The sequence below is a fragment of the Coccinella septempunctata genome, chromosome 1, assembly GCF_907165205.1.
Source record: "Coccinella septempunctata chromosome 1, icCocSept1.1, whole genome shotgun sequence".
Lineage (NCBI taxonomy): Eukaryota > Metazoa > Arthropoda > Insecta > Coleoptera > Coccinellidae > Coccinella > Coccinella septempunctata.
Genome location: NC_058189.1, coordinates 62,920,770 through 62,939,195, shown reverse-complemented (window position 1 = coordinate 62,939,195; position 18,426 = coordinate 62,920,770). Strand labels below are relative to the sequence as shown.

The window sequence follows — 18,426 nt, the reverse complement described above, 5'->3', positions numbered from 1 at the left end:
ACTAAATTCCGTCTTCATTCTCCATCGCTTTTTGCTGCCTTTCCGAGTCCTGCCCGACGTCGCTCCTGAAGTAAATGAAATCATAGAATCTAATAACCAATTAATCAATGATGTCACATTGGATGAGCGATTGCTAATCACCGAGCAGACATCCATTGTAATGAGAAGCTGACACGGTTCCACTGAACCGTGTCAGCTTCTTCAGTGATTCTGTGCGATGACGACAGGCTGATCGCCCTCCTTCGGCCGGTATTGTGCTAATGGTGCCTTTGGATCATTTGATTGATATCCAGACAACTTGAATGACTGGGCGAGACCCAAGTTTGCGATACTTTTCGGCCGTTTTAGAATTCGGACGCGCCGCAAAATGGCGAATGCGCCGGTTTAAATTAGCGGATGCAATTTTGACAGGATAACTGCCCCTCAAGGTTCTTCAACCATTTCGAAGTAAGGCCCTTTCGTGTACAATGGAACCACAATGCTGAGATTATATATCGAAAAGTACGTTTCATTCTAAAGTGTGAGTAAAATAAACGAACAAAATTCATATCTTCGGTATTCCTTATTCGGATTCCACAACTTCAATCGGAACATGAGACGAGGTATACAGGGTGTGCCTTTGACTCGTACAAATATTTTAACAGTAGATTCTTGAGGTCAAAAGAAACACTTTTTTCCTTTAGCGTTTTTGCCGAATCGGCTCGGTTTAAAAGATAGATGTTGTTGAAAAACCATGAAAAAAATGTTAGATATTTTTAGTTCTATCTCACAAACGGTTTCATCAAATAAAATGAGTTTCAGAATATGTTTTTTCATTTATTTGATGAATCTTTTTCGAATACAAGATATCACCCACGTCTTCCAGTTTTCTCGTTATGATCATAACGTATCATAAGAATACAAAAAATTCAAAGAACTTAACTTTGACACTAAGTTGGATGCTATCTAATGAATATTTGAACGTTTTGTGGAATGAAAGTATTCTGTATATTTTCTCGTTCAATGCACCGTTTTCGAGTAATTTGATGTTGAAAAATTTAAGAGTATCTGTGAAATTTGAAAATTGGGTACTTTGGCTGAATACAACTCTGTTTGAAGGATGTGTAGTGTCACAGATTTAGCTAGTTATTCTGAAGGTAATTTTGTTTTTCCAGGGGTGGCACATTTCATTATGAAAACTTAAAATGACTATATCTTTTTATTAGGGCCGAATCGGAAAAAGTGGTATATGAAAAAAGTGTTTCCTTTGACATCAAGAATCTTAATACTTGTTAGAGTCAAATACTCACCCTGTGTAGTCCATCCACTTTTATGAAAGCAGTCGGTTGGGCTTGGAAATTTGACTCATTCCACTCTGTATGGGAAATGGTTGGTTCTGACCATAGACTAATTGAGTTTATCTAGGATTACGACGTTTGTCAAAACATTTTTGCATTTTAAATCAGCCCTATGTTTTCCGTTATACATAAAGGTCTCAGTTTAGTAATAACGTATTTCTCAAAATGTGAGTTTACTCCGGAAGATAAATGAATTCGAAAAGGTATATACTTTGGCTGAATGCAACTCTGTAAAAGATCCACAGAATGAATTATTGAAACATAACATATTACAGATATGTAGTGTCATAGATTTAGCTTGTTAATCTGAAGGGAATTTTGTTGTCAATATAGTGTTCTGTGTTTGTCAACTTGATGATTAATTTCTAGTTTTATAACCAAAAGCCACTTTAAGCTTAAAGCTTCCTCTACTGTCATTTTACGTCCAGTTTCATAATCAAATTAAAATCACTTTAAACTTAAACCTTCCTTTATATACTTTCATTTACAGTTACAGTTACAGTAGGGTTACAGGAAGCTTTAAAATTGAAAGGACTTTAGGTTTGATTATGAAACCGACCGTTATTCAATTATTTGAAGATGAAAAGTTATATGGGTTTTGTCTGAATCTGGTAACTCTTGAACGTAATGAAATAAACAACTATTATAAATGATTATTGACATTGGAGAATAATAATATCACAGCTTATTTCGGTGGTTGCAAGCAGAATTAGTTATAAATGTCGAAAATGAAATAGAAATCAAGAGAAGGATATTCACTATTTATCACCAACGAAATTGCGATAGGTAACTGCTCTTTTGTTTTATAAATACTACTTCATTCACCAATTGGAATGGAAAAGGTGTGCTTAATACTAGATAGCTGATTTCCAAGGTTAAAATGGTATATCTAAAGCTTAGAAAAACTTCAGTGTCAGGTTTCCAGAGCGGCATAGCTCATAATGATAATTTAAAATGGCTGAATTTTCTTAACCTGGAAGATGAAGAAAAAATAGTAAATACAAGGTAATTATTGACACATAATATGTAGAAAAGACTCAGGATTTGTCAAATGATTGTGGCAACGTTGTTTTGACATTAACAACAAGACATTTCATATATCGATTGAAATTTATTCTGGGAGGATTCTGCATCTCTTCATAAACTTTTTAGGGTTTTCACTCCCAATCTCTGAAACAAAATCAATTAAAAATGAAATCAACGATTTGCTCCTGCGTAAATACTTGCACTAATTTGTCAGGAGCAAATTAACTAGAAAAAATTGTTGTCTGACAATGAACTCAAAATAAATAACGTTGAAATTATAATTCAATTGACAATTAATGTAAAACAAAAGCCACAATTCAGAAGATTTTCAAAAATAGATTTTTTCGTCTGATGAAGGAGTCTGATATAGACTCCGAAACGTTACAACTTAGAATTATAATTTCAACGTTATTTATTTTGAGTTCATTGTCAGGCAACAATTTTTTCTAGTTAATTTGCTCCTGACAAATTAGTGCAAGAATTTATGCAGGAGCAAATCGTTGATTTCATTTTTAATTGATTTTGTTTCAGAGATTGGGATTGAAAACCCTAAAAAGTTTATGACGACATTTCATGTGTGCCAACTTTACCTTTACTCCGTTCTAGCAGCAGAAACTTAAGAAAATATTTCCAAGGCCAACCGACTGCTTTTATCGAAGTGAAGGGAATATATGTATTACTGGAACAATCGCAAAGTTAAACAGGACCAAAACCACCCTGAGACCGAACATACCCACACACCCTTACCGCCACGGCGGAACGTGGCAAAAACGCCGACGAAAAGGAAAAAATAATCAGTAGCGCCTACTCGAGTGACGCGAAATTCGCATCGCCGTGAAACGACCGTCCCCCCCGGCCACCCCCGGGAGGCCCGTTGCCCCACGGCCGCCATGACCAATCAGCACCCGCGACGGATTATAAAGACATCATACGCGTTGCTACGCGACCGTGGCTCCCTAGCATTTACCGCCGAAAACCACTTCCATATTCCTTGTCTTCCAGGCCGTGAAGGAGAGGCTTTGTTTAAGGACAATCGTTCCGATCGTTTGTGTACAAGTTGTAGTCGGGACTCGAATTTCTGATCCCGGTTGTCGATCTGGTAATCCGCGTCTTGTATGTACGTCGATCGGTGTACAAGGTTTTGTGGTCGATGTTGGGCAACTTGGGAAATTCCTTCTACAGGATTTGAGGCTTCAAGGGCCATTGACACAGAGCACAGAACCTGAATGGGTCGGATTGAAGTCACGCTGAGGGGCAGACATACCATCTATGACATTTATGATCACAAAATTTCAAACTGTCAATCTTCTTTATCCATATCATAGATACAAAGACATGGACTGTGCCTTCCCTTTCTATCTATGCATGAAATACGGTCAAAAAAGTGACAGAGAGAAACTGAAGATCGGGCATGCAGTTGTCTTTTTCTAGAATTTTGATTGGTCACCTCTATGTGAACAAAAAAGAGACAGGTAAATGCCTGACGATAATTTCTCTCTTTCTATAAAAAAGCCAATTTCATGCTGACATTGCTCAGTCCATGTCTCTACGTCTATGGTCGGATTAAAGTCACGCTGAGGGGCAGACATACCATCTATGACATTTATGATCACAAAATTTCAAACTGTCAATCTATGTAAATAAAAATGAATCTATGGATATTATTTAAGCACATCACATTCAAACGATTGCACCAAATTGGATAATTCTTATTTTGCTGTGATCGTTATTGCAGGACGAGGTTCATCCAACGGAATGGCTTCCTTTTGTCTCCGATGCATCCAGCAATCATAGAGTATATTTTATGAGTATTTTGACGGAATTTTGAGAATTGCGAGAACTGATTCTTAACACATATTTGACCAGCCTGGAAGGTTGAAAATAATAATGGAGCCCTGTTTTGTGTTGTCATGGCTTGACGTGAAAACGGCTGAACCGATTTTATTCATTATTTCTTTGAAACCTTCCTCATACATTAGAAAAAGTTTCAACGGAAGAAAAGTTCGGAAAAATTGCCTGGTAAACTGGGAGAATCAAGAAAACTAGTAATTCAAATTTCGCGCGCAAGTGTATATTGGCTAGTCTACTATCCACGGAAAACTGATTGACACTTGCTGACGATTGACAGTTCTCAATGTTCAGTATTTTGGTAATCAGTTAATTGATCCAGGTTAGTCCGTCAAAAAGCCTTCAAACAGATATCAGCCTGGAGGATGAAACTCTAGAACAGGTCGAGCAGTTCAAATACTTGGGAAGCTTCATAAATACTAGGGTTAACCTAGACACGGAAATACAAAACCGTATCAATTCGGCATCACGAGCATTCTGGAAGCTGAAGGACAGAGTGTTTCAAAATCACGACCTCAATCTGAAGACCTAGACAGCTGTTTACAAAGCAGTCGTCTTCCCAACGCTTCTTTACGGAAGCGAAAGCTGGACGCCCTACAGGCGACATGTTAAACAGCTCGAACAAACGCAACGTCATCTGAGACAAATAATGCACATCAGATGGTTCCACAAAGTTTCAAATGCAGAAGTCTTGCAGCGCGCGAGTTGTGTAACAATTGAGACTCAAATAACGAGGCCCGACTCAGATGGAGAGGCCATATTTTGAGATGCAAGACACAAGACTCCCCAAAATAGCTCTGTAGGGCGTATTCACAAAGGGAGCTCGGAAACCAGAAGGCTAGTTCAAGGATATACTGCATCAATCCCTAAAATCAGTCAATGCCAATCATAACTGGGAACAACTAGCGTTAGACAGATCACAGTGGAGGTCTTTGGTCCACAGTTATAATGGAAACTCGAGAAGAATACAGCGGCGGCCAGATCTGGTTGGTGACTATCCATGCCCGGAGTGTAGAAGGATCTGTAAGTCATGGTTGGGTCTCTTCAGTGACAGGAGGGCACACAGTCGCAAGTAGCCCTAAGTAATTATAACTTTGATCGCACCGATAGGAGATAGTTTTGTTTGTCTTTTTGTAGATTTATTCTTGGATACAGCAGCAATGAATGAGTAGTGTGAGTCTGAGCGATAAATGATACTGATCACCAAGTTCGGCTTGTGGAAGTGTATGGTGATAATCCTATCCAACTAAGAAATCATTTAGGTTAGGAATGCTTTCGACGTTTCAAGAATCGTAAAGTGTCTAGACAGCCAAGAAAAATTTCAAAAAAAGAATTAGAGGAATTTTTTCGTTTTTCGAGAGTGAATTCGAAAATTGCCTAAGAAATTGTAAAAAGTATCAGACAGCGATGGAGAAAACTCTGAATATTGAATAATGATGTTCATTCATTCTGTTCAGATATAAATCCATTTTTGACGCCTCATTCAACGTTCCCAAAAAAGACATCATTTACGAAGAGAATCATCGGACGACCTGCACGTAAACAGGGGCGAAAACATCACCCCAAAAACCACTTCCATATTCCGTGTCCTTTCCGTAGCACGGCTTATCCAGTTTGGAGAAGTCGGGTGCATATGCTCGGTATGCTTTTGCATAATGTGTTATACGCCCTGGAGGCACAGAGGCAGCTTTTCTCGCTAATATTATTAGATTTCCTTCATTTTGCTTTCTCGAGTAGGGGGAGAATGAGTGAGGGATGATGATGTTGTGGTTAATATTCTCCGCTACAATTTCAGACTCGTCTATGTCGAATTTGGAGGAGAAAAGAGCAGGATATACGAAGTCTTGTGAGATATGTCTCCATTTTTTGTGAGAGTAATCATACGTCATGTCTGAGTGTCTGTCTGGTTTATGGATATCGTTTGATGAACGAGCTCGTTTTTGAAGCAATGCAAATCTAGTGTAGGTACAAAAAAAATATAGAAAGTGTAGGTATACATACATATGATGTCACAACTATATCTAGAAAATTTTTCCTTCGTATTTTGCCAAGGTTCTGATTTCTGATATTATATCTAGGTAAGAAAACTTACCGTGGTCCTCTATCCTCTTCCTCTTGATGCTGTTGCCGTTGGGGTCGTGCTGGAGTCCCAAAATCCCGTTAATACTGTACGCCCCTGATCTGGGCTCAGGTAATTGTGTACTAGGCGCATGCGCGATCACAGACACTGGTCCTCCCGACGATCCAACCGACGAGCCGCCGCTGGTCGCCACCTGGTGCGCGTGTTTGGCCTTTTCCGCCGCTTTGTTCCTTACAATCCTGCAAAAGAAAATTTCAATAGTGTTGGCATCATGATGAAAATGATGGTAGCTTGCTAGACTTCGCCTGGAAAAATGCACATCAACCTTCTGCCTAAAATGAGGGTAATTACACGAAATGACTTGAGCTAAGTATCTGATCGAGTTTTCCATTAGAAAATATGATTCTGGTCTCTTCTGACAGAGCCACTGACTTCTAACCACGAGACATTTCGAGTTATTCAAACTACTGCCAGATTATGAGAAGACAATCTTCAAAATGCATGTCAACATAAAGGTCTAACACTCATATATTTCAGGATATAGGTTGATATGTACAAGATTTCAACTTGGTGTTACATTTTTGGAGACACCTGGAAGGGTGATATCCCAATAAATGAGTTTAAAGAAGCACCCAAAAGATGGAAATGGATGAAGTGATTGTAAATGTCTCACTCAGAGCTGACCGTTAGAAATTCAGACAAAATTGAACGTCTACTATCTACACATTTCAGTACATCTTCTAACTATCTCCTTAACATGATTGACCAAATTTATCCCACAGGTTGAAAATTGTAAGGGGTTTGCATCGCACTGCAACCTAAAGATCTATTGTGCCTATCAGAGCTGTTTTAATGAGTTTTAATGAGCTCCAGTATCTGGAATGGCTTAAAGGGTTTACAAGTTTCTCTTTCATTCTGTCACCAGGTGTTCTGGAGTTTCTTAAACCTCACCCCATAATCTGCACTGGCCAGTTTCTGCAGACCCATTCTTCTCCAGTTGGGAGATGCAGCATATGCTTGCAAAGATCCAGATACTTTTTGAAATGATCCAGTCTCCGAATATTCGACCAGAGTGTTTCATTTCGTCGTTTTTCCTTCTTCCGAAACTCTTTCTTGTGAAAAGGATTTCTTTCTCCTTTTTCAGCAAGTGTATTGACGTCAAGGACTGGAAATTCAGAATAGAGACACCTTGCTATTCTTGCCTATGTCGTTGATGATCTATTGGGCAATCCTATACCATCTTAACAACCTCACTGTCAGAATTTATCGTTATATCAAATTTTTGATAGTGTCTTTCTAGGTTCATTTCTGCACATGTTTCGGTTGCAAATATTTCTGCCTGGGCAGAGTCCTAGCAATAGGGAGCTTTTTATATAGCTGCATCTCATGTTACATCCTGAGCAGCCCCTTTGTGTCCAGGTTCAGTGTGTTGACTCAAAAACTTTCATTCACATCTTTCAAAACCATTTCCAGGAAAAGATTCAAAATATATCCTTAGTAGCAAGATGCAATCGTTAAAAATGCCCCAACGAATCGATCGCCATTAAAAAAAATAAAATAAGAAACGATCCTTACATAATCAACACTGGCGCAAACAAAGCGTCCCATAATCGAAACCACACTCGTGACTAATTTCAAAATCTCCTTGATTCCTTCCGCGTTCGACCCTTCACCGAAATATATTGCAGGATTATTTTAATACTTGGCGAACGAAGTGTTAGGCCACAACACGTGACTGTATGTCGGAGCGACGGACGTCTGGGCACGCGACCTGCGCTCGCATCACTTTAGGAACACCCCATATAGAGCGATTTTTAATATACATCGTCGGCGGTCGAAATTGAGCCACTCATCCGATATAAATCAAGTGTCAGACAATTATTTCCATTTATTTATGTTTTCAATTCGAAAATGAGATTGAGAGGGGTGGCGCGAGGGTCTTTTTAGGGGGTGGATTGTTTCGATGGGGATTTTAAGTGCGCCTAATTCGTTACGCGTCTTCTTGGTTATGGATACGTTCGATGGAAACGTTTGCAGGAAGATGATGGATTCTTGATACGTTTGTGAGATCTAAAAATAACATTTTTTTTATGATTTTTCAACAGCCTGTATCTTTTAAACCGAGCCGATTCAGAAAAAATTGTAAAGGAGAAAAGTGTTCCGTTTAACCCCAAGAATCTACTGCTGAAATATTTGTTCGAGTCAAAGACTCACCCTGTATACTCCATTCAAGAAATATATTGGAATCTCTGGCGTCTATGTAAAATCGAATTTTAAGTTGGTAATTGTCCATTGAGTAAGATTTTGACTTGAGGAACTCAGATTGGTATTACACTGATTCATAGACCATAGACCAATGAAATAAAGGATGTGTCTTTGACTTGTACATATATTTCAACAGTAGATTCTTCAGGTCAGAAGAACCACTTTTTTCCTTTTTTCAGATTCGGCCTAAATAAAAAGAAAACACAGACGAGAGTGTTCATTTTTGTCTCAAAATTAAAGATACCTGACAGAACGATTACTCGTCGTTTCTAGGAAAAACCGTTCAAAAAAATCGAATAATCCATTCATTGTCACACTCCACCATCGCAATGCCCTCCTAGTCAAATCGCAAGGGTGTGTCCGAGTTGCATAAATCAGACACGCAAAATTGCCTCTACGGTACCCTTGATATGCACAATTGAGTTCATCATTTTCTGCTTTACAAAATTTAAATGATGTTATTGTTGTCACGTATATGGGTGCTGTATTATTTTCGACGTTCAAACAGTCGTTAAAAGTCAACTAGGGGAGTATCTATTGTGAGACTCGCCGTGTATGGTAGCTTTTACCTTCAGATGAATCTCCCAGGTAACATATACTGACGAGTGGCTTCTATAGATCTATAGATGCATGGATATGAGAGGGGAGGTGCGTCTAGAGTGTGAATTGTCTTCTGTGATGAATATTGTAGGTACAGAAATGAGTTTCTCGTGAGATTTTCAATTTTTATGATGAAACTTTGGGATCGATCGAGGTTGTTGAAATATCTTTCTATTAATTTTCATTTCCTAACGTTATAAGTTAGCTTGATTAACTCTTTTTCTTTGTACGGGTGACTGACGCTTCAGTTGCTGTATTTTTTGTTAATATCTCACGTAAAATGATGATGGCTCTTCAATTCCAACAATCTAGTTCATCTTTCCGGTAAAAAAATGATTTCTGACATTTATTGAAATGACATCTGACATTTAAGGAAATGACAGCTGACATTTAATGAAATGACAGCTGACATTTAATGAAATGACAGCCGACATCTCATGAGTTGACAACTGACAAGCTTCCTAACCTACAAACCTTTCCATCCAAGTTTCCCGAATTGAGATCGACATATACCTTTCTTCTTCTTCAATTGCTTCTCGCAGCTACACGATAAACCGCATCGAATGCGACCGCGCAATCGCGTTTTTTCTTCTCGCGTCCACTTCCTCAAACGATAAACACAAATCAACGGAACCGGCGGCAAAAAGCGCCTTGGCAATCCTGTTCTTTCCCATCGAGGGTGCCGGGTATTGTTGCTCGGGATCTCGGCCGCACCGAGAGTCCCGTCTGGCTAAATTACCTCGAACCGCAAACTCCGAGCGAGACGTAAAGTGGGGCCCGAAAAAAGGTTCTGCCATTTAGTCAATAATAAGTGAGATAATGACATTTGCGAGTCTGTACGACCGCGAGATATGGATCGAGAGCGGTGGTAAAAACGCGGCAGACTGTTCTTTTCGATTCCGCTGAGAAACGACAGGCAAGTTTACGCGCAATTGTCTCGAAGTTCACTAAGGGTTGCTTCCAGAGGGTGAAATACCTTTTGAACAATGTTTTTTTTGGGAAATACGTATCGAACTTTCTTTGACAGACACTACATAATTATTGGTACATATTCTATGACCCTCAGGAGGTCTGAAGCTCTGAAGCAAAATATCTGGGAGTTCTTCAAGGTAGTAAACACCTCTGGAGTTGCCTACTGTGATATGGTGCTCATTCATTCATTGTCATATCCCGTTACCGAGAATAAACCTACAAAAAGGTTGAAAAAAAGAAAAAAAATCGGTGCTATCAAACCCTAATTTCTTAGGGCTACTTGCGACTGTGTGCTCTCTTGTGACTAAAGAGACCCAACCGTTCTACAGATCCATCCACATTCTTGGCATGGACAGTCACCAACCAAATCTGGCCGCCGATGTATTCTTCTCGAGCCTCCATTATAACTGAGGACCAAAGACCTCCACTGTGACCTGTCTAATGCTAGTTGTTCCCAGTTATGATTGGCATTAACTGATTTTAGGGATTGATCTAGTATATCCTTGAACCTCTTATAATGTGGTTTGTCTCTCTTATAATGGCCTCCTGGTTTCCGAGGTCCCTCTGTGAATTCGCCATACAGAGTTACTTTGGGGAGTAATGTGTCTTGCATCCTCAGAATGTGTCCGCTCCATCTGAGTCTGCTATGAAAGCGTTGAGGGCCTTGATGGGTTGCTGAAATTTGGCAGATAAAAGTGGAATGTCACCGAAAACACTGTGTTGGATGTATGTCATGATTGTGAGACCCATTGGGCAATTATCTGGCATGACAAAACAAGAACAGTACGATGAAAACCCTCGATTCAATGCAGATGGTAGCTGGAGCTAAAGAACGAGCCCAACTAGGGTACTGAAGATCAACACAGATCTCAAACCTCTTCATGTGGTGTTAACGGGTTTTCTAATAAGAGGTTTCATTTTGATACTTAAAAGAGAGCATTTTTCAAGGCAAATCTATGGATGTTTATTTAATTGTAAAGAGGCAGGTATGCCATTAAAAATAGAAAACGAAATCAGCCAAATGGCCTCCACAGCTTCACTTGCAGCACCATATCCTTTCCATGAAATTTTCCATGACCAATAAGCACATTTGCGGCTGTATGTCCTCGATAACTTCACGAATTCCATCTTTAAGGTCTTGAATCTATTGTGGAGCATTGGCGAAGACCCTATCTTTCCCGTAGCCCCAAAGAAAAAGTCTAATGGTGTTAAATCACAAGATTTCGTTGGCCAATTGTGATCACCTCTTCGAGAAATAACATGGTCAGGAACTTTTCTTGCAAAATTGCGATGGTTTCGCTGCTTGTGTGGCACGTAGCGCCGTCTTGTTGAAAATCAACATCGTCTACATCAATATCTTCCAATTCTGGCCATGAAAAATCATTAATCATAGCTTGGTAGCGCAATCCATTCACCGTAACAGTTGCACCAGCCTCATTTTCGAATAAGTAAGGTCCAATCATACAGCCAGCCCAAAAACCACAACAAACAGTGATACGTTGAGGATAGAGAGGCTCTTCAACAATCATTCTTGGATTTTCCGAGTCCCAAATTCGAAAATTCTGCTTATTAACGTAGCCTCCAAGGTGAAAATGGGCCTTATCACTGAAGATGATTTTTACTACAGCAGTAATATTCTCAGTTGTTCTTGAGCGACGCACACGATTACGATTCCTCACATCACTAACAGCTCCCAACAGCTCAAATTTTTCCACCAGTTTCCCTATTGAAGGTGCTCCACGACATCCCAGAAGTGCTTTAGTTTTGCGAACCGTCCCTGCAAAATTTTCACCATTTTTGTTGTTAATTTTGATTATTTCAATGCGTTGTTGACGCGTGTATCGTTCCATCTTCAGTAATGGCTTACCTTTCACTTGTCAAATGTCGCAAAATGACAGCTTCAAAAGTGACAGGTGCCCAAATTGCAGGCCATTCAAAATGAAACGTCTTATTCTTTATAAGACCCTCACTAATGAGAATTTGGTGGACAAGAATCGTATATTTTGAGTTAAATCTGCGCATCAACAGTTCCAAATCTAAAAAACAACCTCCACTACCACCAAACGAGCTTTCGGGAAAACGTAATCTTTATGAAGGAAACCGCAATCAAGGACACCTCGTTAAATCCTTATAAATTTCCCGGAATTATAACTGCCCAATCCACCGGGAATGAATGGTCCCAAAAAAAAACTGGAAAGATAAATAATAACTCCAAAGCTGGGGAGTAGGAAAGGCGGAAAGGGGAGGTATGGTGCTTAGGCGGAAGCGGACATGACGCCATGCTGAGTAGAAATAGCGGAAGACTACTCCAAACAATGGCGATGTTTTTGTGTAGTCGCAATTAAAGGGACGTCGGAGATTCTGGGAGCTTGTGTTTTTGTCCCATAAATCGGGGACTACGTTTATGTTGTCCTGCTGTTGGACCCTTGATTAGTGCGGATACATAAGCTTCAGATTCTCCTGGCAGAAAAATAACCTTATGCTTATGCTTCTTTGAAAATTCGGACTTACTAAGGGTAGTCATCAAGAGGCGAGTAGACCTTTTTTGTATCTATTTTTTGTTACCAGATTATTCAGCCGCTTTTCCTTGATATCATACAAAAATTGACCAGCAATCTATATCTATAATCTATCTAAAGGGTTTTCCAATGAGACGTTTCATTCTTAATAGCCCACTATTTGGGCAGCTGTCATTTTTTGACATTTGACAAGTAAAAAATGAGCCATTACTAAAAATGGAACGGTACAAGCTTCAACAACGCATTGGAATTGTTAAAATCCATTACAAAAATGGTGAAAATTTTGCAGTCACGGTTCGTAAAACTAAAGCACTTTTGGGACGTCGTGAAGCACCTTCTCGGCCGGCAATAGAGAAACTGGTGGAAAAATTTGAGCTGTTGGGAGAAGTTAGTGATGTGAGAAATCGTAACGTTTGTGTCGCTCAAGAACAACAGAGAATATTACTGCTGTAGCTCGTAGTGTTGACGAAAACCCAGGTTTGTCGATTCCTCGTCGATCTTTGGAATTAGGCTAATGTGCTTATTGGTCATAAAAATTTTCATGAAGTAGATATGGTGCTACAAAGATAGCCGTGACGGCCATTTGACTATTTGGCTACTCCACACAAACTTCGAGAACTCTGACGGCTTTTGCCCTTACTCTGAGGAGAAAGCTACTTCAACAATCTGATCCTAACGTACTAGATTCAATTATACATAAATTTCGGTCCCATCATTTCGGAATGAAACGGAACCCTACAAAAATCCAATATCCGAGTCCCATATTCCTTTCCAGGAAACGTCCTTCCTGATTCGTATGTGGGACCCCATGCGGACCCATTGAAATCCTTCGAGTAGGTATCGCATAAACATTTTAATGAAGTATGCCACTCCTGACAATTCACAAAGTCGCATTTAATAGACATAACATAGAGTGGCTGCCATTGTCCGGAAAACACCAAAAGGCAAAGACGTTCGAGCAGCTGCCCCGGGCAGACGAAGAGGGCAGATAGGGCTCCATACGTGACCGACAGGGACGGCGATAGGTCGTAGTAGCAAAATATTTGCCGCATTGAAGTGTCAACTATTGTTCGTCGTGTATTGTGTTGCTGTTAGATTTGTTAGAGGCCCAAGCCGTATGAAACTGTTCCCTGGGATTATTTAAAGCTGGTGTAGTCTGATGATTGGACCTATGTTCCGTTGTTGGTTTAGGGTTTGATATAAATATGTTCCTAAAGGAATACACCGTAATCCTGTTAAGTGGTGGTGTAGAGGAGGAATTAATTCTTCTATTCGGAACGGTTCGTTTTTTTGGTTCATTACCGAATGAACGGCCTCTGAATGCCTGCGATTTTTCACGCTTGGCATTTATTGTACACACTTTCTACAGGTACCTAGTAATTACAAGGAATTAACGGACATAATGTAATATTGAATACTTCCAATTAAATGTACAATTCTAGGAATGTTCTTGATAGGATGTTCTTATCCTTATCTGTCGAAGGGAATTCATTTTTTTGTATGATCTAAGCCAGTCTAAGCTCTTCCATTTTGATGTTGAATATAACAACAACTCAAAGCGCCTCATGTGTATGATAGAAAATCGTTTTGACAAGTACTTTCCTTGCAGCAACCTCATTTATAATGTTATCCAGCACTTCTGGGTTAGCTACAGCTTGGAAGATTTCTAAAAAACAAAAATTGATAGACATCTTCGAAGAGCTCTAGTTCACAAGCTCAAGAATTTTTTACGATTTCTCATTTCCTGATCCTTTCATAGGTTCCTATTCACATCTTCATATTTGGATGCCTGAAACTTCAGTTTGGTGGTGGTTCTTTTGAAGAATTGGTGAACAATGACCAAAGTAAACCTTTCATATTGAAACTGTGGAATTTTCATAACATTTGTCCTATATAAGCTCATTGCAAACCAAGTCGAGTGCTAGGTAAACTCATCAAAACAACAGAAGTGCGGATTGCCCAATATCTATTCGATTTGTAGATAATGACTGTGCACTAGGTTGGTTTCCGTGATATGAAAATAATTGCAGCCATAAGTCATGTCTGATTCTAAATCCATAGGTACGAGTTTGGCCTCAGTACCATTGGTTTCCAGTTGAATGGAATTCTAGGTTCTTTTTTGTTATACATACTTATGATATTCTTCCTTCGATTTCAATGCATTCAATCCTCGAATTGACATGACAATCAAATCAACTCCTCGTCCATAACAATATTAATAATCAATTTTCTAAAGAGATTGAGGGCACCAATTTAAACAACAATTGAGACTTTGCAGACGTTTGGTCTATACAGGGTGACATATTTGACAGTAGATTCTTGAGGTTAAAAGAAACAATTTTGTTCTTTACCATTTTTTTTCCGAATCGGCTCGGTTTTATCGAATGAAACTAATTTCGAAATATAGTTTTTCATTTATTTCATGAATCTTTTTCGAACACAAGATATCACCCAGCCTTGACAACTCTTGAAACTTAGACGCTATCTAATGAATATTTGAATGTTTTGTAAAATGAAAGTATTCTTCATATTTTCTCGAACAATGCGCCGTTTTCGAGTAATTTGATGTTCAAAAATTGAAAACTATCTGTGAAATTCGAAAAATTGGGTACTGCAACTTCGTTTAAAAAATCCATAAATGTGTAGTGGTATAGTTCTAGCTTGCAATGGGAAATTCTCCTCAATTTGGGTTATCACAGCATATGCAAATTTAAACTGAATTATTATGAGTTTCATTCATGAATTTTTCAAATGCACCGCGGAAACTATTCAAAATCATTCTTCAAATATGTGGTTTTAAAATTCAAGTTGCTTCGTTTCTAGTTCACAATTTGGCAACAGCGCCTACTAAAAAATAAAAAAAACAATGGGTTGTTTATAAAATACCAGCTGTTTATTTACAGTCCTCATAAGGCGCCTACTCACTGGTGAACCCCAACAGCAAACGGCCATAAAAATCCCATAAAATTTTACGACCTTCCTCGTTCGTCGCAGACTTCATAGACAGCCATCTTTGTCTATCTCATCAAGATAGTGTATTTGTTGTCCTTCATTATCAACGCATATTTCAGTCGATGTTGCCAACTTGTGCAATAGAAACGAAATTTTAAATACCCATTTTTATTTTTCATTTTTAAGTACTTAAAATTATTTTTTTGGTAAACGGTTGAAATGGTTATCTCAAAATGTGACGTTTCAACGATATTTCATAAAAAATACATCATTTTCGTCAAAAGGAGTATTCCCTATTTTCAAGGAAATTTTATTTCTCCGGGGGTGGCATAGTTTATTATTAAAACTTAAAATGTCTCTTCATAAGGCCGAATCGGAAAGATGGTCTGGGAAAAAAGTGTTTCTTTTGAACTCAAGAATCTACGGTTAAAATATTTGTACGAGTCAAAGACTCAGCTTGTATATTTAAACTGTATCAGGAACAATATTCTTTTCGAATTTTATTACTCTCTATATCGGTTAAAATCGATCAAATGCAAATTCCAAAAGTCACTGATTCAGTATTATTATTATTATATTATTTTATCTTATAAATTCAAAATAGAGGAACTACCGAGCATATGAGCATATTATTTTTAATTTTCTGATCAATTTTTAATGTGATGATTTCAATTCTGTATATTGAAATAAGCTTTTGCTCATATTATTATTGATATTAGGTACTTCATTTAAAGCAGCCAACTGAGAATCATTCAGAATCAAGAAATTTCGTTGGTATAAAATTAATGCAATATAGAAAAGTCCTTCACATTTTTTATTTCATTTGTTGCACTGATGGAAACTAGAATATGATCAATTCTGTTGAGAAATTGTTCGTCTTAGTTTTTCTGATTGGAATGAACACTTTCTCATTGTAGAACTGGAGCACACGGTATTCCTTCGTCAAGCGCGGAGATATCTGGTTGAGATGTGTAACACTGCACTGCACAAATGAGGGACAATAATAACCAGTCTATAGTTTGTGTTTATATGTTTCAACCTCTCTAGGAATTCCTGCGTTGATTCATGACTAGCTCGTGTTAATGGAACAATAATTCTGAATTTTCGTCTCCATTTGTAGACTTGCTCATTTTAATTTTAGTTTATAATGAAGAGTTGCTCATTTTAATTATTCTTGTTTTGTATATTTCATTTCTTCTGTAATAGTGAGCACTACATTTTGAATTTGTTCTTATAATGAGTACTTATTTAAATAATTTGAATGAGCAATTACTCATTTCAATTTTACGACAAACGGATAACAAAAGAGGGTGGTTTCAGTTGACGATCTCCCATTTTCGCGAAACCGAACAGAAAATGGCGCCCACAACCCCACCCCGAAACACACCGTCGCAAGAACATCAAACACACGTCGATCCGCAACACTCAAAAGCCAACCCCGCTCAAAGGTACCCTGATCAAAGGCGGCGGCGTATAATTAGAATAACCGTATTTACTTTGCGGCGAGCGTGTAGTCCCATCCGCAAATATAATTTGCGGAATAATTATGCCGGCATAGAGAAAGCCGCAGCTAAGTGGCCGTACAGGCCATCCGGCCGGGCGTTTCGGCGACGCCCGGCGTCGCTCCCGAACGCGAGGAACGAGCTGGGCGGCTGGGCTCTCCGCCGACGGATTAGAGTGCCACAAAGCTCGGGCCGCCGAAATCTAATTTGCAATGAGACTTATTAGTTAAATGGGGGCGTTGAATTTGCCCATTAAGCGACTTCTATCGGTATCATTTTTAGTGAGGGTTAGAGCGAGGATTCGCGGGTGAATAATTGAAGGCGGCACACGGGGGATTTCGACGGGGAATTGTTCGACACGGAGTTGGCGGAGTGCTTTACTTTGGGTGCTCTTGGAGGGCCATTTGTTGCCGCCAACCAAAAACCATTCGAAAAATGAACAAGTACCCATTATAACACAAAAATTACAAAGCAAATGCTCATTATAACAAGAAAATTAAAAAAAATCAATTGATCATTATAACAAGAGAAAGAATCAAGATCTCATTATGCCTCAAAATAAAAATGAGCAAGTAACAAATTTAAAATGAGCTTGTGTTCAGTAAGACAATAAGAATTGAAATGAACAAGTGCTCATTATAAAATAGATTACTATATGAGTGCCTGTTATAACAAGAAAATCGATATAAATATAAGCATGTACTCAATATAAGAAGAGAAAGGAGCAAGATCTCCTCATGCCTCAAACTGAAAATGAGCAAGTGAATATTATAATTACGATTTCAAAATGAGCTAGTGTTTAATAAGACAATAAGAATTGAAACGAACCATTGCTCATTATAACATAAATACCCTAAATACCCATTATAACAAAAGAAAGGAGCAAGATCTCATCATGCCCCAAACTGAAAATGAGCAAGTGATCATTATAAATACGAATTTAAAATGAGCTAGTGTTCATTAAGACAATAGGAATTGAAATATTGAAATGAACAAGAGCTCATTATAACATAAATTACGATATGAGTACTCATTATGACAATAAAATTTAAATGAGCATGTGCTCATTATAACAAGAGAATTAAGCAAGATCTCTTTATACCTAGAACTGAAAATCAGGAAGTTATCATAATAAGTACGAATTTGAAATGAACTAGTGTTCATTCAAACAATAAGAAATAAAGTGACCAAGTACTCATTGTAACATAAATTACAATCTAGGTGCTCATTATAACAAGAAAATCGATATGAGCATGTACTCATTATAAGAAGAGAAAGGAGCAAGATCTCCTCATGCCTCGAACTGAAAATGAGCAAGTGAATAT

General features: G+C 38.5%; 1 protein-coding gene across 4 annotated transcripts in view; it reads right to left on the bottom strand.

The window, feature by feature from the left end:
• LOC123322730 (paired box protein Pax-5) overlaps positions 1-18,426 on the bottom strand; it is a 189,478-nt gene that overhangs the window by 21,528 nt on the left and 149,524 nt on the right. For all 4 annotated transcript variants that reach the window (XM_044910722.1, XM_044910724.1, XM_044910723.1 and 1 more), the window contains one exon: positions 6,304-6,530. In XM_044910722.1, the coding sequence (XP_044766657.1) occupies positions 6,304-6,530 (227 nt within the window). The remainder of the gene's footprint in view (positions 1-6,303; positions 6,531-18,426) is intronic.